The sequence below is a fragment of the Marmota monax genome, unplaced genomic scaffold, assembly GCF_021218885.2.
Source record: "Marmota monax isolate L192 unplaced genomic scaffold, Marmota_monax_Labrador192_F-V1.1 WCK01_AAM20220418_F8-fsc00031, whole genome shotgun sequence".
Taxonomy (NCBI): Eukaryota; Metazoa; Chordata; class Mammalia; order Rodentia; family Sciuridae; genus Marmota; species Marmota monax.
The window spans coordinates 8192770-8216343 of record NW_026695197.1 but is presented as its reverse complement, the minus strand read 5'-3'; the positions used below and the strand labels follow the sequence as shown (position 1 = coordinate 8216343).

The 23574-nt window shown below is 51.9% G+C and overlaps 1 protein-coding gene across 50 annotated transcripts in view; it reads left to right on the top strand.

Annotated features, from left to right (window-relative positions):
• Positions 1-23574, top strand: part of Celf4 (CUGBP Elav-like family member 4) — a 295048-nt gene that overhangs the window by 258609 nt on the left and 12865 nt on the right. For 5 of the 50 annotated variants that reach the window (XM_058573878.1, XM_058573883.1, XM_058573888.1 and 2 more), the window contains exons 4-11: positions 7813-7941; positions 8235-8314; positions 8680-8823; positions 9964-10111; positions 11786-11935; positions 16068-16133; positions 17458-17541; positions 22726-22809. In XM_058573878.1, coding sequence (XP_058429861.1) covers positions 7813-7941; positions 8235-8314; positions 8680-8823; positions 9964-10111; positions 11786-11935; positions 16068-16133; positions 17458-17541; positions 22726-22809 — 885 coding nt within the window. Of the gene's footprint in view, positions 1-7812; positions 7942-8234; positions 8315-8679; positions 8824-9963; positions 10112-11785; positions 11936-16064; positions 16134-17457; positions 17542-22725; positions 22810-23574 lie in introns of all 50 variants that reach the window. The other 45 variants (XM_058573877.1, XM_058573884.1, XM_058573882.1 and 42 more) reach the window with 22 other exon arrangements.

Sequence of the window (23574 nt, the reverse complement as noted above, 5' to 3'; positions counted from 1 at the left end):
CAGCTCCTGCTTCCTCCCACCCCTGACATCAAACAGCCCAGTCCCAGAGGGAATGGAGCAGATCAAGGCCTGGCACTGCCTCGGCCCTGGGGGGGGGGGGTTAGAGCCGGGTGAGGGTCTTCATTTGCATTCCATTGCGGCCCCCTCCTCCGTCCCCATCCCAGCAGCCTTTGATCTGGTTTGATGTCTCCTTCAGCCTCTTCCCAGGCAGGAAGGCTTTCATCCTCAAGAGGCAGCTCCCAGCCCAGCTGCATTGCTGGCTCGGCTCTGGCACAGTGTGGTGGGGGGAGGAGGGAGGGCACGGTTGTCCTCTCAACTGGTCTACTTCATGCTGAGAGCTCCCTGAGGCCTGACGTGTGACCCCATATTCCAAGTGAAGGGGCTGTTCTCAGGGAGGGCAGTCATCCTGGTTGCATGGCTGCAGAGGGATCTAAAACCTGAGCACATCATCCTGGTGTGGTCAGCGACTCTGGAAACTGGTTTTACAAACCTGACAGTAGGCAACTATTGGTTTCTCAAGCTCTGGAGAAGGTGGTGCAGACCTTCAACCCTGGCAGCACCTTCTTGATTAGATCGCAGGTCAAAGGCTATGAGGTGACTCTACCAGGGCTGGCAAGGAGAAGGCCAAGGAAGCCTCGGGATTTGGGAAAGGGTAGTCAGGCAACCTTAAAAATTGCACAGATGTATGTAGATTTGGATGAATCAGCTTGATTTCTATTTTCTGTTCAGAGCCATAGGTGCTTGCTGATCTGGACTGGGAGAATTCATAGAAATGGCTCATAGGAATGCTGAAGTGTAGCTCTCGGGAATGTGTTGCTTGTTTTGCTCAATCCAGGTAGGCCAAGGACTATCTCAGTGGTCTCCAAAACACCACCTGATAGATGGTCAGGGTGGTGGAAAGGAAAGCCTGGTTTCTTAAGCTGACCTGTCCTGGCATGACTTTGTTCAGTTCAGTGTCCCCAAGTGTCCTCTCTACACCTCTAGGGGGAGGGGTATTGCTGTCTTACCAGCCCAGTTACAATGGTTGTAACAGTCATAATAGTTGCATTTATTGAGCACGAGCTGTGCCAGGCACTGTGCTAAAAGCCTCATGTATCTTAACTTACTTATTTCTCATGTGGCTCTGCCCAGGGAATGTATATACCTTGTCTTATGTTTGCACAACAAAAACATGGTAGAACTAGGATTTGACAGACAGCCTCATTTCCTTTCTGGATCAGGTGTAGCTCCCAGCCCCCTCCTAGGGAAGAACTCCCCGACCCACAGGTGAAGTGAGAGAGAAGGACTGTACCTTTCACCCCCTAGACCCATGCCTCTGGGCCCTTAGGCACCAAGCAAATGAGCCTGAGACCTAGGATACACCTTGAGTCAGGGAAGACCCCATGGGAAACAAGCAGTCTAAGAGACCCCTGAGGACCCTGCATGGGATAGTCCAGGGTTTCAGGCTTTGCCCAGCAGCTGAGGGGCCATTCTGTGGGGTACTTGAGTCTGGGCTCTTGCTGGTCCTGATTACCCTCAGGACCGAAGTCTACAGGAAAGAACAAAAGCCTCCAGCTCTGTCATCATGAGTGTCTGACAGTTTCCTCCCACTCTTAAGATGTTGCCTTTGAATCTCCACATCTCCCAGCCACCCCTCTGTCCACCCATCATGTGCAGACCTCAAAGCCATTTATTCCCATGCTGGCCCCTGGCCCCAGGGTTCTCCCCAGTTCAGTTCCCTCCCCACAAACCCTGTCTCAGCAGCTGGAGGAAAGAGGATAGTAGAAGTCTATTACAGTAATAAAAGGCATTAACCATCTGAACACTCGTCCACAGTGCCCCAGCAGCCGTCTATCCTTAAGCAGGAAATATTGTTTAGTGCCGATGGTAATGAGCGAATCAAATTTTGAAAATTAAACCGGAATTTGAGCATTAGCGCAAGGATGCTGGCATTTGGCAAGTCGAGTGGTACTGCTGTCACCCGCCTCCTCCTTGCTCAGGGGCCACTCACCCTGCAGGGCCAGCAGCATGCTCCCCACACTTCTGGGGTGTGTGTATGGTGGGGGGCACTGGCTAACATAGAGCCCTAAAATATCTCTCTGTGAGGCCTGTTCTAATCCTGAGGTTCCACCACAGACACATCATGCTTCTGTTTTTTTAACTCTCCTTTAAAAATGCAAACCCTTCCTGCCCTGACACCCCTGTCCCCTGTTCTGCCCTGACACCCCTAGATGAAGGAGCACAAGAGTCTTGTCTCCCAGTGGAGACAGAGATTCTAGCAATCAGACTCCACTGGGGTCTTCATATGTGCCTATAGCTTCCCAAGAGGTGTTACCCAGTGCACTTTATAGGTCAGGAAACCAAAGCTCAGGTTTAGACTGGAGTTCAGGAAGAATAAAAAACATTCTGAGGCCAGAGAAATGGAAGATATTTATGTTGGTGGGAAGGACAGCAGGAAGGAGGCTGTTGGAACAGCACTCAAACCTCCCCAGGGTTTGAGTTGCAAGTCTTGCCATAGGAAGGAACTAGTTGGGAGCAGTTGAGAAGGGCAGCCAAAGGTCCCTCACCTCCCAGCCTTGGCTCAAATTCTGCTGTTCACCGGGAGCCCTGGCATCTGCCCTATGCATATGACCTCCTCCTGGGACCCTTCAGGATATGGCCACATTCCCCTTCCCCAACCAGCCCCTTCAACCTGCAGCCCAGCCTGAACTACTGGATTTAAGACAGACTGCCAGGCCTGTCTGTTCTCTCTTATCTGGAGCTATGGCAGAGACTCTAGGACCCATGGTCTAAAGACTTTAGATTCTCCAGGAATCTCAGAACCATGCATAACCTCCCAACCTATTTAAAGAGAAAATCCAGAAGGGCCCTCAAGACTTATCTCAGGTCCTCTGTTCAGGCAATTCCCAGGCACAGAGTAAGTACTCAATAAATATTTGCTGAAGGAGTGGCCAGAGGAGAAATCCAGTAAATGTTAGGTGCTCTGGCCCAGCCTCTCCTGGAAAGACTGCCATCCGATACTTTTATCCACTTTGTAGGGGTAGGATATGGGGCACAGAGCCAAGCTGCCCTCCCCCTGGTTGCAGGCAGGGTTGGGACTGGCTCCCATTTTCTGTTTTCCAGTCCTTCTTGGGAACCACACTCCCTGTCCCCAGAGTCCCAGGTGCTCCCACATACCTGCAGACATAAGTACTCCATTTTAAAAGAGCAGGAGTCAGCAGCAAGGGCCATGCCACTGAAGACCAAGAGGCTGGGATTGATTGAGGTTCAGCTGAGGGCACTCCTGTGCACCCAGGTGCTGCCTCTCCGGAAAAGCACAAGACCTTGGTGTTATCCAGGGTTCTGCCAGCTCTACCACTTTGTGGCCTCATTCCTCCTTAGATAGGCACACTGGTTCTGGGGGCTGCAATGTGGCATCCCAGCTAGCCGTTGTCTTGTTAGAGGACCTATTGATTATGGAGGTACTGGCTCCCCATCTGGATGTCAGCTCCAGTGAGTATCTCCACCTTTTGTTCAATTCTATAGAAGCAGTGCTTAGAGAAACTTCTGGTACAGAGACAGTTGTTTGTCAGGCAGTTGCTGAATGACTACAGGAACATGCTCCCTTTGGTCTACCCCATGCCCAGGAGGAGTCCATATAAAGACCCCAGGGTGGGAGGTACAGAGATGTCTGCACTTCCTCCAGGCCTCTGGCATGTCCTGTGTAGCCTGACAATCAATGTTTGCCTGTGCTGGGTACTGGCCTTGGCCCTGGGAGTTGGAAGGTGGCACAACATGGTGTCCTGACCTGAGCTGGCCTGTGTTGAGTGGAGGATGACAGACTCCCAATGCTGGCCTCTGATCGCTCACCATATCCTGGGAACCCCCAGGGGTCTCAGTGATCTCTCAGTCAGGGGCATCTTCAGCCCACCTGCACACTGGCTTTGAGGACTTTCCTCACCGTATCTCCTTTGGCCAGTTCCAGCAATGTCTACCTGAATAACTTTTCAGAGGAGCAGCAGCCCTCTTACACCCTGATCATGGGAGACGGTGACTTAGGGCACCCAGGAGAGGGAGCCCACCAGAGCCTCCCCATCACCCAAGGTCCCTAGCTTAGAGAGCTGGGTGTGGCCAGGGTCTGTTCAGCCTACATTGGGAGTTAGGATCTGTGTCCACATTGGAGGAAGGTGAGCACTCATCAGGAAGCTCAGGCAGTCTCTGAGACTCTTGCTAAGTTGGTATCAGATCCAAGACACCAGCTGAATGGTACCACTCGTCATCTAACAGAGCTTGGGACATTGCCTAGGGAACCAGAAAGAAGGTGGGCAGGGAGAGTAGATTACAGGGTGATAATCTCTCTTCACTGGTCACCCACAGCCCAAGTCTGGTCCATCCTATTATCTCAGGTGCCCTCTCTACCCTAAGTGTGGATCCTCTCTGCAGAGGAGGACCTGTCTACTCTGTCTACTCACAGCAGGGGTGATCTTCCTGGCCAAAATAGGGCAGGGAAAACCAAGGGGGCACAGTATCCCATTTCCTTTTTCTTCTATCTAGAGAAACCCAACTAGTCCTCACTATTACTGCTTTCCAGGCCATTACCCCTGCAGCATCTCCCAGAATCCTAGCTATGTGAGGAGAATATATTTGTCCCCATTTCACAGATCTAGAAAACTGAGGCAAGGAGCAATTAGTTACATAGTCAGGTGTGAATCCCTGAGCCTGCCCAGAAGGAGATCTGCTGGGAACTCAGAATCCTTCCAGCCAAAGACAAGCCTTAGGACCACAGTACCAAAAACCCAACTAGAAACAGAGAATACAAACTCAACACATTCAAGGATCCTAAAACAAACATTTGAGTGAGGTGGGGTTAATTCGAGAATACCTGGAAGAAGTGGGTCTGAGGTGTCTTCTTGCAACCCTTCAGAAAGGCAGACTAGCTGCACTTTCCCTGAGGAAATTGGGATGGGCAGGAGAGGGGAAGCCTGGCCTCCTACACGTTTAGAAAGGTCTCCAGAGGGACACAGGCTTGCAATGAAGAAATGTGCAGGCAAAGGACTTCAGGGGAGGGGAAGAGAAATTAGCAAAAAAAAAAAAAAAAACCACTGGCAAAAGGAAAGAGGCTGGATAGAAGACACGTGTGGATGAATTTTAATGCAATCAGAAAGCTGTCATAATGATAATAAAGGAATACATTCAGACGTCAGGAGAGGGAAGGCAAGGAGCTGCGTCCCAGCATTTAAATCAGGCTGGGGGAGGAGGTGCTTCTCTTTCCTTCCTTTTTCTTTCCAATAGAGGAAGTGGAATTTCTAAACTGGAGGGCCAGGGATTTGCAAGGGGCGGGGTTTCACTTCAAAGTTTCTCTGGAAATTCCATTTAATGGGAGCCAAGGGCTGGGGGAAGGAGGAGACTGGGCTTTGCCTCAGAGAAGTTTCAATTGCTCTACAAGAGGAGGAAAAGCTCCCCTTTCATTCAAGTGAAACATTGCTACTGCTGTGTGCTGCCCTGAGTCTAACCTTAGGGCCCCACCTTGGTCTCTGTTTCTTTCTCTTCTTTCTGCCCACCTCTCTTCTCCTTGCTTTTTGTTTCAAATTCCTTTTCCTCTGTCTCCTGCCATCTCGGCTCTCCCTCTCCACTTCTAATTTCATCTCTTTCTATTCCTCTTCACTTCCTCCCATTCACTCTCTCCCTCTGTTTTTTCCCCTTGGTTTGGAGTTGATGAGCTGGGAACCCCACAGGACTGGAGATGAGGTGAAATATGCCCAAAGTCCTGCCATGACCCAGAGTCAGATAGAGCAGCCCAGGCTGAGGCAGGTATAGGGCTGGGTTCTGGCACCAGAACTTCTGCCTCAGCCCAACTATGTGAAGGGCCAGGCTGATGTTGTTCCCAGTCCCAGAGCTGGTAACAGAAACTGCCAATGGGTCCTGCAGGTTAAGGAAGGAACAGGGATCCAGCACCACCTCATCATTGAGAACACAGTCAGTGCCAGTGCATCTGGGCTAAGGGGTACCCACAGGGTAAGAGCTCTCTGCAGAGGACCTGGGGTTGCTTGCTTGGCTTTGCTCTAGACCAGGGAACAGTCCCTTAGTTCTATCTGAACTCTCTGGGCAGTGAGGACTCTCTGGAAGGAGATGGGGGGGGGGGGGACACGAATCAACCACCTTGGGAACAGAGGGACATCAGGGTCTGAGTGCCCTTGTGTTCAGAGGAAATCACAAACACATTACTATTTGCAGTTTTGGGGGTCAGCATTTCTGCAGCTTTCACTGTGTCAATCATTTACCAGTCCATAAACATCTAGTGAGTGCCTGCTGAGAGCTGCCACCACTGGGACCTCGTTCCAGTCACTATGGCTGCATTCTAATTTAGCCCAAAACCAAGTGGTGTAAACCAACTGTTTATTATGCTCACAGATTCTGAGGGTCAGGAATTCACAGGGCTCAGAAGTCTTGCCTCTACTCCAGAATGTTTGAGTCTCAGGTGGAAGACTCACAGGTCAGGAGCTGGAATTATCTAAGGACTCATTCACTCACAGGTCTGGTGGCTGACATTGGCCTTCAGCTGGGTGCACTGGGTGCATCAGTGGAGTCCGTGTGGGCTCACTGGAGGGCTTCACATCATGGTGGTTGGTCTCCACAGAGCAAATATCCCCCAAAGAGAGAGCCAGCCAAGAGCTGCTCCCTTTTATAACATAGTCTAGGAAGTTATAAGTCAGGGGCACCACTTCTGCCACTCTTCTTTTGTTACAACAGTCCTAAGAAGAGCAGAAAGAACAAAGGATGTGCTGGGTGCAGGAATCCTTTTGCATTCATTTACAAGCTGCTGCAGATCCATGCAGCCCAGTGGGATTCCCCATCACCTTGAGCACATAACTGACTGGGGTCCACAAACAAATTGACACTCATCACAGCATGGGTGCTGCTGAAGCACCCACAGAAACAGGCTCCTGGGAAGTGCCCCAGGCTGAATTTTACAGGATGAACATTTAGGAAGGTCCAGACCAAGCACTGGACATCAAAATGGAGGTAAAAGCAAGGGAGACAGAAAGGAAGTGCACACCTAGGAAGGGCATAGGGCATGCTTCATCCATTCTGTTTCTTGATGATACTGAGCACTTCTTCTGTCGCAGCAGAAAGGCTGGACCTTCTTCCCTCTGGAGCATACCTGGGATGGGCCAGGCAGGGCCCCACAAAATTCAACTACACAGGCAAAGCAGTAGATAATTTTTCTTTTGAAATTCTGGCTATAGGGATGGGGGACTGAGAATAAGAGAGAGGAGGCACGAGGGGCATGGTGAGAAGGCGATATTTTAAACTGAGACCTAGAAGAGAAGAATCCAGCCTTATGAAGACTGCTCGCCAGGCAGAGGGAACAGCATGAGCAAAGTGGCCACTGTAAAAAATTCTGGCACCTGGGGAAGACAATGTGTGTTAAAAGGAGGGGGAGAAAGGAACAGGCAGCCCAGACTACCCTTCTGCCCTAGGCGAGGGCCAGACCAGGGGCTTTGCTCCTCAAGCGTGCAGCCTGCCTTCTAGGCAGGAGGAGGCCGAGTTGCTGCCACCCAGCTCCCTCCTTCCTCTCCTGCTCCCATCGCTATGCCCTACTCTCCCATCCTGCTCCTCTGTGGCCACACTCTGGCTGCTCAACTCCTCCCTCTGGAAACCCGCTCTAGCTATGGGGGGGTCCTCTCCCTGCTCTCTCCCCGTTTCCGGCTGTGAACCCCCAGGCCCTTTCCCCCCGCAATCCTCCCTCCCCCGCCCCTTATCCTCCACCTCCCGCCGTGCCCTCCTCCCTCCCACCCCCGGGACCGTTCCGCGCCACCCGGCCCCGGTAAGCATCTCCTAATTTTGTTCTAGAAGATAGAAAACTCTTCGTGGGCATGCTCAATAAGCAGCAGTCAGAGGACGACGTACGCCGCCTTTTCGAGGCCTTCGGGAACATAGAGGAATGCACCATCCTGCGCGGGCCAGACGGCAACAGCAAGGGTGCGTGGGCGGGACGTGCAGCCACGTGGGGAGGGAGTCTGGGAGCGAGGCTTGCAAGACTCGGAACTGTCCAAGTCCGGATCGGGAGGGCAGGGTTTGGGGTGCTTTCAAGCCTTTGGGCCCGTCTTTCCGTTCTGTGTGCTCTGTCTCTTGGTCTCTCTCTCCCCCCCCCCCACCTCATTCTGCTTTCATCTAGGTTGCGCCCTCTCTCTTGGGCCCTTCCTTTGCCCTGCCTCAGGGTTCCAGTTCTCCTTGGCCCCTGGCTCGGCTCAACCTGTCTTCTGTCCCCGCAGGGTGCGCCTTTGTGAAGTACTCCTCCCACGCGGAGGCACAAGCCGCCATCAACGCTCTGCATGGCAGCCAGACCATGCCAGTGAGTGTGGCCCTTGGGGCGGGGGCTGGGCCAGGTGGAAACCTAGACATCTGCCCCGCAGGACCCCGCCAGAGGGCCAGTGCTCATAGTCTCCCTATGAGACAGGAGAGCATTTCCCTTAACTGTTTCTCAGACAAGGACACTGAGGCCCAGAGATGTGTTAAGGAATAGCCCTGTGTGTGGTGACCCAGATAGAAAATGCCACTGTCAGGTTGACAGCTGAGACCTATACTCCTGGGCACCATGCTGTTGCCCCCACCCGGTTAAAGCGCATGACAGAGAAAGCAGGAGGCCCAGGCCAGGGGTGCTGACAGCTGGGGACCAGCGCTGGGGCCGGTGGGTCTCACATTCCACCCTGGCTGCAGGGAGCCTCGTCCAGTCTGGTGGTCAAGTTCGCAGACACTGACAAGGAGCGCACGATGCGGCGGATGCAGCAGATGGCTGGCCAGATGGGCATGTTCAACCCCATGGCCATCCCCTTCGGGGCCTACGGCGCCTACGCTCAGGCAGTAAGTGGGGGCACAGATGGGCGAAGGTTCTGGAGCTTCCTCCCAGAGATCCAGAGAGGAGGGACACATAACCAAAAATGTTACTCTGCCCTGGGGAATGAGTGGAGCCAGGCATAAACCCAGGAAGGATAACCTCACAAAGGATTAAGAGAAGGCTGGTCCAGTTGTGGGTGGTTGCCAGGAAGAGGTGGTTTGTTGTCTTTGTGTTTAGGAGAGGAACTAGAGAGAAGGCTTTCCGCTGGGCAGCAAGATGGAATACCCCAAATGCCCCTCCCACTTAGCCAAAGCAGTGCAGAATCCTAGGAAATACTGATGGGGCGGAGGGAAGATGCCAGTGTTTGTTCCTCATCCCTGACTTGCCCCCATGCATGGAAGGATATTATCAGTCTCTGGTCATTCGCAGCAAGGGTCCTGTGAAGTGACACCTGTACTTCCCCTGTGACACCTCAGGCCCCCCTTCTCCCAGGCCTCTGGCCCACCAACTTCTTTCTTCCACAGTAGAGCCTTCTCTGACAGGATCTCCCCAGCTGCCTCCAGACTTGTAACCACAGTCCCCACACAATGGCACTGAAGTCAGCTAGTGTTCTGGTTCTAAACATACCAGCTCACCTCATTTCCTCAGGAGTGTCCAGCTGTGGCCACTTCCAACAGCCTCTCCTGCTCCCCACTCACCTTTTGACAACATTGAGGGTGTCTGGGGTCTATTCATGATTCTCCTGTAGCTTCTGCCCAACAGACTCTGGGTTAAGAACATTTGGGGCAGAAATCTATGCCATTAACTCTACAGAGGCTTATCCAACTCTCTGGCACTTTGGATGTCACATACTCACAAATGAGAGGCCTTACCCATGAAGCCAGTCCCCTTCCCTTACCCTCCACAACAACTTCAGAATCTCAAAGACCTTACTATTACTTTTGAATGCAGTCATCTCCCACGAAGTCATCTCCCCAGTAGTAGCCAATGAGGACTAGGGCAGGAATGGGGGAGGCATTAGGGCTCCCTGGACGTGGTGACCAGGAGATGTCTCAGCTCCCTGGGGCTCAGGGCCTGGGAAGTTGGTCCACAGGAGCTGAGCCCCCTGGTGGGGAGGGATACCCCTCTGGAAGCGTGTGATATTTTTTCCACTCCCTCTGCCCCAGCTGATGCAGCAGCAAGCGGCTCTCATGGCATCAGTCGCACAGGGTGGCTACCTGAACCCCATGGCTGCCTTCGCTGCCGCCCAGATGCAGCAGATGGCGGCCCTCAACATGAATGGCCTGGCGGCCGCACCTATGACCCCAACCTCAGGTGAGCCCACAGGTATCGACATAGGATCTGGCCCAATGAAAAAGCACCTGGGTCTAGGCTAGGGCCTAATTTCAGCTACTAGTGAATCATCCTGGGGCAAGAGCACATGGTGCCTAGGCCCAAGCTGGCCTTGTTGCCTGGCACTTTGTCTCAACAATATTCTGATCAGTGAGGACGCAAGAGAAGATGGGATATGGGTCCATGGAGTCCAAGGTAGGAATTTCAGGGTGAGAATATCTCTGATCTTGTTTATCCGTGAATTGTTAGGAATTAATTCATCTTGACCTCTACTAACAATCAATATCTGCACAGAAATTGATATGCCCTTCAAGGTCTGAAGGAGAAGAGCCCTGCCTGTTCTGTGTCCCTAGCCCAGGCATAGGAAGAGCCATTTTTCATTTCACTTTAAGCCAACCTAGAGTTACTGGTCTTTTCCAAAACAACTACATAACCAGCAAGAGAGAACCTTTATCAAAGGATGATGGGGGTTGGAAAAAACCCAACTCACAAAGCATGTTTTTGATTGGCGCTTGGCTATTGTCCAGTTCAGTGATTCTCAACAGTGCAGTTTTGCCCCAACCCCCAGGACATCTTGGCACTATCCAGAGACATTTTTGTTTGTCACAGCTGAGAGAGGGGAATGCTACCATAATCTGGCAGGTAGAGGCTGGAGATATTGCTACACATCCTACAATGCACAGCTCAACTCTCCCACAATAAGGAAATTCCAGGCCAAATGACTGTAGTGTTAAACTTGAGAAGCCCTAGTCTAGTCCAATAACTAGCCCAACACCACAAGCTCTCATTTACTGAGCTGACTATGTTCAGATAATAGTACTGATCTCTCTGACATCTGGGAACTGTTCCTTTCTCAGCTGAAAACAAGGAAAGACTGTGTTATCTCTGGGCTCAACTTGAACACTGCCCCCTTAGCTTTGGTCCCCAACCTCAGGGATACTCATGAATTTAGGCAGTGGGCCATCCTCATGTCCTTATCCAAGGGAAACCCTGATTTTACATGAAGAGGAAGGATCTTTCCAACTTCGGGGTCCTCAGTGCAATCACCATAGCATTCATATCTTGGGTTCCATCTGGAATAGAGAGGACACTTGGTATTGCTATCTGATCCTGACTTTCTTCTCCTCACCATGACCACCACAGTTGCTTCAACTGCAGGAACATTTGTGTCTACTCTGTAGGAGATAGGGCTGAGGCTGGACTCTGCAGTGACCTCTTTCAGAGCCTCAATGTAAGGAACCAGAATTAAGACCTTCATCTGAGCAGCAAAACTTCTTGGGGAGACAGATCAGCTCCTCACGGGACAAACAAGGACCAGCCAATCCTGACTTAGCTAGAGTTAGCAAAAGCCTCTGAAAAAGAATGAAGGATAAACAAGTATGATTAAAGCCAAGGGCAATGAGAATAGCCTGTGTGGTAAGAGAAGCCTACCCATCTATTGGGTAGATGGGACTTGAACTCTTTGTTGAAGGATGGATAAAATTGGGATGTGTGAAGTCATTTCATGCAGAAAGATAAGCCAAGGCATGGTTCACAGTTAAGACTGAGCTGGTGTAAGAGGTCCAAGTCTATCCTCAGGCTCCATGGGTTGGCCTTCCTCACCTTTGTTCTGTTTGCCTCCCTTCTTTCCCAACCCCTTTGCATCCCTGGAACCAGGTGGCAGCACCCCTCCGGGCATCACTGCACCAGCCGTGCCTAGCATCCCGTCCCCCATTGGGGTGAATGGTTTCACTGGCCTCCCCCCACAGGCCAACGGGCAACCTGCCGCGGAAGCTGTGTTTGCCAATGGCATCCACCCCTACCCAGGTGAGCACATCTGGCAGTCTCCCTTCCTCAGGAAGCATACTCACCATTCTGTCCTTGCTGTTACAACTAGGAGCATGTGGCTCCTGCTCTCTGTCCATTCCTTGGTAGATCCCAAAATGTGATCAAGGAGATCCAGCTTCCTGCCCTGCTTCTGAAAATGTGCAGTTGGAGAGAAGAGACTAAAATCCCACCCTTGGGGATGTGTCTGTCTGATCATGACAGTCCCATTCCAGTGACTCCCTTAGGGAAGAAAAGACACTGGGTACAATTGTATAGCCAGGCCAAGAGTAACTGCAAATTAACAGAATGTGAATTTGCGCTAAAACAATTAAGGGAATAGAAGCTAAAAGAATAATCAGATTTAACGTTTAGTAGGAAAAGACTCATTGGGGAAGGAAATGGAGACATACTGGTTGGCATACATACTAACTAGTACCCACCAGTCAGTCGGGTCTCTTGACGCACAAAAAACAGCACCTCAGACAGCGACTTAGAACTTTGGACAGTTCCCAAACCTGCAATTCAGAGTGTGGCACACAAGAAAATCCTGAAGGCCTGTTCCTGATTACTTTTACTCCTTTCATACTCAGCACTTGTCACGCAGTGAGAGTGTGCAGTTGACCTAGAGCAGCTTCCCTCTCTTGTCTGGAGGGTGGACTAAAATCAGTGTGGGGAAGCTGAGCCCTGAGCTCAGTCCAGCAGAGGATAATGTAATAAGATATGAAGACTGCTGTCCCCCTTTCCTAGAGGGCAGAGGGAGAAGTTTCAGAGTGCAAATGCATATTAGCAAGTGTCTGGTCTCTGCTGAGTGAAAGGAAGGCCCCAGGGGAGGGCAAGACATAGTCTATCCCCTTGGAGGTTGAAGTCCAGGTGAGAACATAAAATCCATCTACAGATCCAAGAGACTGCAAGGCAGAAAGAAGTTGAATCAAGAGTGAATATTCTCAGGTTGAAAACACTGAAGGACTCAAATGATGGGAGAATCCTATAAGCTGAAGAAGCCCCAGGGGCCTCCTTGAGGAGGAGGCTCAGGGCAACTTTAACAGGTGGGCAGACATTGGAAAGATGAGGATGATCAAGGTGCACACTCTGGTGGGGCCTTTCCTGGAGACCCAGAGGCAGGAGGGGACCTGCCTAGTAGGGGCAGAGATGGTGAGGAGGTTGACCTAATAGGACTGAGGAGTTCAGTCTCACCATCCCTGCCCCTACCAGGCAGCCCCCTCCTGCCACTGGGTCTTGTTCCCCAATCTGGGTGCCCATCAGAATCTAGGGATTTGATAGAATTACAGAAGCTCAGAGGTTCTGATTTCACTGTCTGAAGTGTGGCTCAAACATCTATAGTGTATAAAAGTTCCACCAGCAGCAGAGTGCAAAGCCACTGTGCTGTAGGGACATAGAGGAGGAGAATTTTGTGTCTCTGAACTTAACCCCATTCCAGTGCTTGTAGTACAGGCACCTCCAATTCCTCAGAAAAATGGCCAAAGGGATCTAGAAAGTGATGTGGTAGGGCCCAGAGTATTGGAGTGGTATTTGAAGATGAAGGCTCCGGCTGATAGGGGAGGCAAAGAGGGACTTGGCAAGCTGGAGGTGGAAGTGACTCCACTAATATCAGGCTCATGGGCTGGGAGATGCCACCCTCAGCACATCTGGACTCTCCATTCCTCCTTCCCTCCAAGCCCATCTGGATCTCTGGATTCAGGGAAGCCATTTCCTTCCCCACCCCCACCAGCATCTGTGAGCCATTTCCCTCATGGAACTTGGAAATGTTTCTTTCCCCCATTTGTAACAATCTGGCACCTCCCATAAACAATTCCCTGCCAGAGCAAGAGGAGGGATGGAAGGAAGGAAAGGAGAAAAGTAGTACATTAAAAAATTAATTTACCATCTTTAAATGCGGAGTTTGGAGCCACTGTAATGAACGAGATCCTTCAAAATGTTCACTCTTTGGCAGTTACTAATGAGGTCATTAGGCAGAGAAGTAGAAAAGGGTTTCATGAATGTTTTCTTCGCTTCCTAGCCCCAGGTAGTTTCTCTATCCTTCCCTCTTTTTCATGGAGAGGTTGTTGGAAACACACAGTGTGGCCTTTAATGAAATGGTGGCTCTCACAAACATAAAAAACTGTTTTTTCTCCAGTAGTTCTATTTTCCTGGGCACTCACTGTGTTTCTGGCACTCTGACAGGGGCTGCCATGAAGTTGTGCTGGTTATATTTTGCACAAGGGCACCAAACTATGTGCCCTGATGTAGGGGTAGCCTTTCTAATCTGCATCAAGGCACTGCATGGGTGAGAAGCTGGGAAGACCAAGAGGACAAGCAAGATGTGGCTGTCCCTCCAGAGAGCTCAGATTCTGGCAGAGGAGACAGGTGGAGGGAGCAGGAGGCAGGAGGAGATCACTCTGCCATCATATTGCAGCTGGGGGCTCTTGCTCCAGTCTCCATGGAGGAAATATAGGAACAGGGTTTCAGACTGGGATAGCCCCAGGCAGGAAAAAGCCTGTATCATAGCCTTTCTTTTGTTCTTCAGTATTGATTAGAGCCCCAATGGGCCAGCTCCTCTGCTACTCCTAGGGGGTATTAAGCCTGTCATCCAACTGACTCTAGCGGCCTCTGCCTCAGCCTGGGCTTCCCTGAGGTCTGGATGCTATTTCCTAATAGCGATTAACTGAAAAACTCAGGAAAAGAGCTCAAAAGGAGAGTTGGGAATTCTGTCCATTCTACAGGCCTCAAAAACTGCATAGCCAGATAGCTTGGCTGGCCAGAGTTGACAGGCAGATGTGCCCTGGTGGTTCTCTTCCTCCCATCCTGTGTTACCCAGTTTGCCCAGACATATGGGGCTGGGTCTTCCATGTGAGTGGGCATCTGTCCTATCCACCTTTCTGGGCCTCCAAGGCCAGCCCAGTCCCATGTCAGTCATCACCGACCTTGGTCACTAAGGGTTGTGCCCACCGCTAATGCATGCTTCACGCTTTTGCCCACAGTTCCTCAAGAGACAGCAAAGGCCACAAGATGAACCAAGCCTTTCCCTATTCAAGCTTCTCTGAATGTATTGCCAAAGTTTCAGTTCAAGGGTACTAGAATTACAGGGCAGAAGATAGGGGAAGGCCTTTGGTTTTCTAGCTCTTTGGTGTCTGTGGGCAGCACTCTACTCCCAGCCCATAGAGCGGAACTCAACTATGTGGCCAGTCCCTGCTGCAAGAGTCTCCAGCAAGACCAGGAGTAGAAGATCTCCATGCATAGTGAAAATTCCTTAAGAATGAGGGAGGGGGTGCTGGGGTTGTGGCTCAGCAGTAGAGCACTCGCCTAGCACTTGTGAGGCCCTGGGTTCGGTCCTCAGAATCACATAAAAATAAATAAATAAAATAAAGTTATTGTGTCCAACTACAACTAAAAAATAAATATTATAAAAATAATGGGAAACGTAAATTAAAAATGAATGTTTTCTAAAGAGAATGGTATGAGAAAACAGGTCTGGGTGCTATAGTCAGGAAAAAGCCTGTCTCAAGGTTAGTGAAGCTGAGAGGAATTTTCATGCAACTCAACGCAATTTGTAAACATAAAAATATATGAGGCATATGTAATAAACTAAATTTTAAAAGAAAGAATGAGGGAGGGGTCCCTCTGAGCTGGAGTGGGTGGTCCAGGAGGACAGAGTGGCAGGGTGAGGCCCCCCAGTGGCCTTTCACCCAGATGACATCTACCAGGCTTTTCTTCATTTACTGTCCCTGGCTTCTGCTGAGGATCAGTGAGGATGAACCCCTTCTGACAGATTCCAGCCCTACAGCCCTGGTGGGAGCTCATGTGTTTCCCTACCAAGACCCTGGTGATCAAGCCCTCCTCTGGCCTCTCTTCCCCAATCCTCATATTCCTCTGCATGAGCCCCTATCTCAGCCACACCTAATCCAGCTGTAACATGCCTCCCCCAACTATGGAGGGCAATGTAGTAGGAGCCCTGGGCTTGGAAGGGAGACCTCCAACAGGGCCCAGCACTCAGCGCCCCTGTCCCAGACACTGCCCTAGTGAGCATGTAGTGACTAGAAGGGGCAATGCAACTATTATGTTGTCCCTGGAATGGTGGGGGCAGGGGCCAGTTTGGGTGCGCACCACTGACTTCTGCCCGTTGGCTTCCCAGCAGCACAGAGCCCCACCGCCGCGGACCCCCTGCAGCAGGCCTACGCGGGAGTGCAGCAGTATGCAGGTCGTTAGTATCCACGCGTCCCCTCGGCTCTTTTCCTGGCTGCATTCATCCTTCCACGCCCGTGGCACCAATGCCCTCTTCCCACCCCAGACCTGGGCCCTGCATGGGGGTGGGGAGAGTGGGTGGAAGGGTCCTCAGGGGAAGGAGGGAGGGCTATACTGGCTCCACACCCCCACCCTCTCTGGGCTAACTCCCTCTCTCAGGCCTCCTAGCATTCGGTGCAGTTTTCCTGGCATGGCAGGGTGGACTGGTAATGGTGGTTGGGCAGAACCCCAGATGAGATGAATTTAGTTACTTGTCTTTGAGGCCCAATTTCTCTTCCCTGTGGTACTGCCAGGGTACTGCAGAGCCCCTCCGAACCCCTCTCCTCAAAGAGATTGCTCCCCTGGGCCTCTGGACTCACCTTTGCCCAGGAGCACCAAGCTGCACAGCAGCAGTGGGGGCCAGGCCAGACTTGGGGTGCTGCCTAGCATAGTCCACAATCACTGGCTCAGGAAGCAGAGATGCCTGGGTTGGAGAGAAGGAGGGACTCTGGAAAGGAAGCAGCTTCCACCAGCCAGGCAAGTAAGTCAGTTTGCTGGGAGAAAATGGAGCCTGAGATAGTGTGTGTTTGGTGAGAAGAGACAGCTTGAGGCCAGCAGATGGCCTGGGGCCAATGAGCCAAATCAAGCGGTCAGCCAACCATTCATCCCCACCCAGCCTGTGCCCTGTTGTCCGATCTGGTGAGGTTACCTCATTGCTGGCTTTGAAGAGCCAGTGCTGTCTCCCCTGAGGGTAAGTGATGAGATGAGAACTGAAGGAAAGCTGGTCTTCCTCCTCTAGAGACCAAAGAAAGCTCTCTCACTGGTCCTGGAGCCCTCCCTAGCTCCTATGTCAGACCTTGCCCCTGAGGGAACCAGGCCAGGCAGAGGGATATGTTGGACTTTACTGTCCTACCTCTGCTTTTTTTGAACTGGGGCCTACCTCTGGCAGGTTCCCTAGAGGCCAGGTCCACACATCTGGCAACTCCCCACCTCCCACACAAGTGCCCTCTGAGAGGGAGTGAAGGCAGATCAGCTATGGCTATCCATTATTGCAGATTAGACTTGCCTGACCCCCCAAGTGCACCCCACCCCCACATATGCACACACTTCTCCAGTCCTCATCCTGTGCTTCTTTGCTGGTACCAAAGACTGAAGGCTGCTTCCTCTGAAGCAACTGAGATAACACATTCCAGCTGGCCGGCTAGCCTTTACTGCCTGACACTGAAATCTCTCTCTTTCCCACCTCTCACCCTGTCTCTTTGCCTCCTGTTGTCTTCTCTCGCCTCTTCTCTTTGGCCCTCCAGCAGCCGCCTACCCTGCTGCCTATGGTCAGATAAGCCAGGCTTTTCCTCAGCCACCGCCAATGATTCCCCAGCAACAGAGAGAAGGTGAGTCTCATCCCCTCCTGCCCCTCTTCCCAAAGAGACTGTTCACCTGTATCTCTGGTCTCACCTGGGCCTCTGGCCATGGCCTTGGTTGGAAAGGCAATCTGGTCTGTGTGTGTGAGGAGGTGGGTGAGGGAAGGCAGCAGGGTTATGGGATGTGGCACTCTCCTATCCGGGCATGGAGGCGCACGTCTTGTGGTCAGCTCTTCAAACCAGAGTGGCGGTCGGGCCCAGCACAGGAGACTGGACAGAATGCACCAAGGGCTGGTGGGTCATGCACGCGACACCTTTCCCACTCCCCTCTATCACTTGCCACTGGGATGACACAACTCACACACTGATATCTTGGTTTTTTAAAGAAAAAAAAAATCCTGAGAATGGTTGCTCCTTCCCTAGCAAGCCCTGAACAACATAGCCTCTGTATTTTTCAGTGGCATCCTGGCCCCTGCCCCAGGAAGCACCCAGCTTTACTGAGAACATAGGGGCCTGTCCTTGGGGTCTTCATCTGAGGTCCCACTGCTTGTTCCCAGGGAACTGACAGCATAGCTAGGAGCTGAGACTGTGTGGCAGCTTTGGCAGCACCAACCCTGAGAGCTGTGGGTGTTGAGAAAGAATCAAGGTGGTCAGGAAAATGAGGAAAGTGATGCTCTGTAGGAAGTGGAGTCCAAGAATCCCCTTCCCTGGTAAGCAGGATTTGGCCAGCAGAAAGGACAGGAAAGTGCTTGCTCATGGCTGGGGGTTTCACATTCTTGTTCATCCTGGAAAGGAGACCTTGTGCCCTGGGTGACCAGGAGAGGAAGGTGTGGCTCCCAGGTAGGACTTAATAGGCAGGATGAGGCAGGATGAGGCAATAGGCCTTACTCAGGCCTAGTAAGGATGGGGGTTCTTGAAAGCCACACCTAGAGACCCTGATGCAAACCCCGAAAGCAGGTAAGGTCCACTGGCTTGGGTGGCAGGGACTGAATGACAACACTCAGTGTGTTCCCATCCCAGTGCCTAGTGATCCCTGTAAGCAGAAAGATAGGAGACTAGGTTAATAAGCCCTTCCTTGGGGGCCTGCACACAGATAGCTGAACTTGAGGTGTAGGAACACTAATAAGGTCCTGTCTTCTCTCCCCCCATGGGAACTTCACTTGGCAGCAAGGCCACTGAGTTTGTCCCAGCAGCCCACATGGTGGTATTTCCCACTGCCCACCTCATAGCCCCTACAGCAAACTGCCTTGGAGCCATGGGATAGAGCTTACTCAGAAAGATCTGGGGCATCTGCTGGTCCAAATCCCTTTGGCGAGACCGGCCACTTGAAAGCCCTAGAGCTTGAACAATTAAGAGCCTGGGCTTTGAAGCAAACCCTCTGATTTCCAGCTCTGCCTCATATGACCTCAGACAAACCTTCTTATACCCTTAGCATCTTCATCAGAAATGAAGACAGTAAGGACCATTTCTTAGAGGGGTGTGAAAGTCAAACTTGCTCAGATCTGCCCTCTGAACTTCATGCAGCAATTATCTGCACATAGCCCTTCCTATACCAAGTTGTCACCCCTCCTTGCCTGAAAACTGTACAAGAGGAGTGCCATCCTAGCTCACAGGCTGACAGCTCCTGAGATCTGCATCATTAGACTTCTCTGTCCTAGGAGAGCTGAGCTATAGTCACCCAGAGGTACAGACTCAGTTGTCATGCCCTGGCGCAGCTAAGTGACACCTGGAGCCCCCTTCAGTGAAGTGGGGTAGGAATGGTCCATCAGCCTTGCCTTCTTGCGATGGCCCTGGCTCTGCTTTGCCTCTGCCGTCCCCTGTGCCTTCACCAAGCAGGGCAGAGCCACAGGGGCTGGCCCAGGCCTAGAGCAGAGAAGTATGTCCACAGGCCCTGACACTTTTGTCACCATGCTGGCTTCTGGCTGTAGGCAGCTCCCGGTGTCACTCTAGCCTGTGGGCTCATAAATCTTTGAATCCTGTTTTACACACACATATGTGTGCGCAGAACTTCAGGTCAGTACAACCCTCACCCAACACACATGAAGATTCTACTGCTGGCTTTTAACTTGGTCCCACATTCACATCCTGCCCTTCTCCCCACCTACCCCTCTGCATCTGCCTTTGAATTCATACCTTCTCCATCTCTGAGCAGCTTCAGACACACATGCTCCCTGCTCCCTAGACCAGGCCACGTGGGCTGCTTCTTACTTCAGCCCCTCTCATTGCTTTACCCCTTTCTCCCTGGTCATGGTGCACAGGCCAAGCTACCCCAGGAGAGTGGGGCTGGGGTGGGGTAGGACATAAACCCAGAAACCAACAGAGCCTCACTTATGCATAGGTGAAATGGTGACACTGGGTGTGGGTTTCTGGGAAGGCTGGAGGAAGGGAGAGGTCTTCAGCACAGAGAGGTAGGGAGGCAGGTATTCCAGGCAGGGGTCAGCAGGAGCAAAGGATGCTGCCAAGCAGGAGGTGAGCCTGGGGCCAGGAGATAGGCAGAAAGGTAGGCTGCAGTCTGACCAAAGCCAGATCCCATGGTATTGTATGAAGCCTGAACAAGAAAGAAGGCATATTCCTCCTGCTTCACCAATGGTTGTCCTCTTATATCATGGCCACCATTCCCTGTGGAACACCACTGAATATCAGAATATACTGGTTGTTGGGGAGGATCCTCCTACAGTTGCCTGAATCCCCGAAGGCCACCTGCTCCACAGACAGAACAAGGCTACCCTCGGTGGTGGCTGCAAGTGCAGTTCTGCCAGGAGTTGCAGGGTAGTTAGTAGTAGTCGCTTTCTGTCTCTGAAGTGCCATTTCACCATTTCTTTGGGTTGAACCAGATTATCTCTAAGGTCCTGCTAGTCCTGCCATATAGATACTCTCTAATCTTAATGAAAAAGCAGAAGGACTTAAGGGGGTGTAGTTTCACTTCTGGGGGTACTGAAGCTGCTGTCTGTCATCCTACCCAGGCTGGACCTAGAAGGCCATCCCTGGGTACTCAGCTATACACCATGCAGATGGGACTCAGCCTGTGGCCCTGACTCTGAAAGCTCCTTGTCTCTTTAAGAAGAAGAGAAGTAAACTCCTCATGAAACAGCTTGCAGAACTTAGAGTTGGAGCAAGGGCTCTGAGTCTGAGGAGTGTGTCAGCACGGGGTGGAGCCATCAGGGAAGCCCAGAAGAGTGAGAATGGGAATAGGAAGGGAGGACAGAGGGCACATGAACAGGAGGACAGGAGAAGGCACATGCCCCCACCTCTAGGGAGTGACCAGCCTGGTAGGAGAAAAAAACTTCCCAGAAAGAGCCCCAACCCTTAGAGCATGGGGGATGGACTCAGGGGGCACCCAAAGGGAGAGGCCAGTGGTACTCTTGGGAAAAGAAGGTATGGGTGCTGGAAGAGGTGTTAGAACCTCAAGAATGGTTCCTGCCCCAAGGTAGCATCCATCTACCTGGGCACCATCAAGGGGTACATTCACATGGCATGCACTAGTGAGAACACAGCATGATGGGAGGGGGACAAAGAGGGGACAGGGAGAGGAGGGCCAGCAGAGCTCGGGGAGACAAGGGAACACATCTGCGCCTGGTTCTGAATGCGCCGTTCTCTGGCAGAGTGCCTGAGTGGGTGGGTGGGTAGAATGTGGGGACCAGGGACCAAAGAAGTCAGAGGCTCAGCTGGGTGGCTTCAGTGGGCAGGGTAGTCCTCTCTATAGGCTGTGGGCCTCCAGGGGGTGGAGGTAGATTGAGGAGGAAGGAGGGGAGTAGGAGGGGATAGGAGGGAAAGAAGGAAGAGAGAGAATCCAGGGTGAACTCTTTGCCCCCAAATTGGATTATCTGGCAGCCTCGCTGGTCCCAGAGAACCAGGACAGTTGGTTCTGGCCACAAAAACTGGTGCCTTACAGCCCTCACTTTTAAGCTCATGCTTAGGTTTCCACCAGGCTCGGATCAGAACCCCAGTTCTTACACAGCTCTCAGTGTAGCTGTCTCCTTTCCACCAGCCAGAGGTGGAAATCATCATCACTGCAATGATCACAAGTCACTTCAAAGGGTTAAATGCTATGTGACACATGGTATTTAAGATGGAAGGAAACAGACCATGCATCTTGAAAAGATTTCTATTTCTGAGAGTTAAAATCAAGCATTTTGACTATTCAAAAAGAAATCTTTAACTATCTGGAAATTTCATGAATCCAAAGACCTCCAAGTGTTCAGGGCATCTGAGAAGTTAAGATTTTATGACAAGTAGAGAGAGAATACACATTGTGGAGGCCATGGCCTAGATTCATATCCTGTCCCCATTTCCCTCACTAGCTGTTTGTCCTTTGGCAGGTGACTTAACCTCTCTGGGCCTCAGTGTCCTCATCTATGAAGTAGTGATGACATTGTAGTTAAGTCACAAGGTTGCTCTAAGGATGAAGTGAATTAACATACATAGAAAGTGCTTAGAACAGCCTGGCACATGTTCATGCTGCACAAGTTGGCAGGACTGTTACTGTTGTGAGGAGATGAAGAAAGTTTCATGGAATGAGGCTCAAGGGTGTCCTGGCTAATTGTGGCACCTTGGTGTGCAGTTTTTCCTGTGTCACCTTCTAGAAGAAGCAGGGGAAATCTGGCTTTTTGCCTTCAAGACTAGGAGACAGTGTGATGTGTGGCATAGTGCAATTGTGCCTCCATGGCCAGATGGGAAGGAGTGGCTGCAGGTCAGGTGACTGAACCCAGGCCACCACCCATGGGCACTCCAGGCCAGTCTGTGCTAGGCCTGTGAAAATAAAGTGTCTCTCCAGCACAGGATGTTGCTGCCCAGGCCATTCCTTTCACCCTCCCCAGAGCAGGGGCTGAGCAGGAGGGAGCCCCCAAACCTCCCTGCCCCTCTCTCTCCACAGCTGACCAAGCTTTGGCATGCTCATCCCATTCTCTCATCGACTCCACCCACCCCAGCCCCAGAGATGCCAGGCCCATGTTACTGATCCATTTTGCAGAAAAGTCGACTGAGGCACAGAGAGGTTCAGAGACTTGCCCAAGGACAGAGTGGAGACCAGAGCTCAGACTTGGGGCTCAGCAACCCCATTCTTTGGGGACCCGTTGGATCTTGAATGAAACCCCTCCTCCTAACCTTGCCCCACCTCTCCCCGCTGCGCTGCCTAACTCGCTCACCTCTCCTCTGTCTCTCTCTTCCCCCACCCTGCCATCCCTCCTCCCCGCCCACCCCCTCCCCTCACCGCAGGGCCCGAGGGCTGTAACCTGTTCATCTACCATCTGCCCCAGGAGTTTGGGGACGCTGAGCTGATGCAGATGTTCCTCCCTTTCGGTAATGTCATCTCCTCGAAAGTGTTTGTGGATCGGGCGACTAACCAAAGTAAATGCTTTGGTGGGTAAAGATAACAAACCAATTAGCTTCACTAGGACAGGGCTGCTCGCACCAATTACAGGTGTCCAACTGCTCCTCACCTGCTCCTTCGCATCGCCCCCAGGTGCTCCTGGATCCAGCCTCCATCTCTCAGCCCTTTTCTGACTTCCCCTGTTCTTTCTGCTTCTCGGCTTTCCTACCCACCTCTACCTGGCTCCCACCTCCCACATCCCAGCCCAAGAAATGGATTTCCTCTTCCAGCCAAAAGGCCCAAGGCCATCCCCTGAGAACAGGAGGGGCCACTTTGGGAAGGGCTGGGAGAGGCAGTGAGCAGAGCCCAGGACATCCATTCTCCCAGTGGCCCCTCCTCTCATGATCTGAGTGGCCATCCTGACCCCTGGGGTCAAAGCCCTGTGAGGCCCTACCTTGCCTGCCCCTTATCTGCTCTCTGCCTGTCTGTCCTGCCGCCCCCTCTCTGTCTACCTGTTCCTTGCTCCCCACCTGCCATGCTGTGAATCCCCCACCCCACCCAAAGCCAACAGAGCTGAGAACTGTTGAGGAGCCAGGAGGAGACTGGTCACTTCCCCAAGAAGCCTAAGCTCTGAGCCCAGATGGAAATCACAGCCACTCAGCTGCAGTGAGCTCTGCGAGGCACCACACAAGGAAATGACCAGGAAGGCAGAAGGAGAGACTTGGCAGAGACGTGGGGTTGGGAGGAAAGGGGTA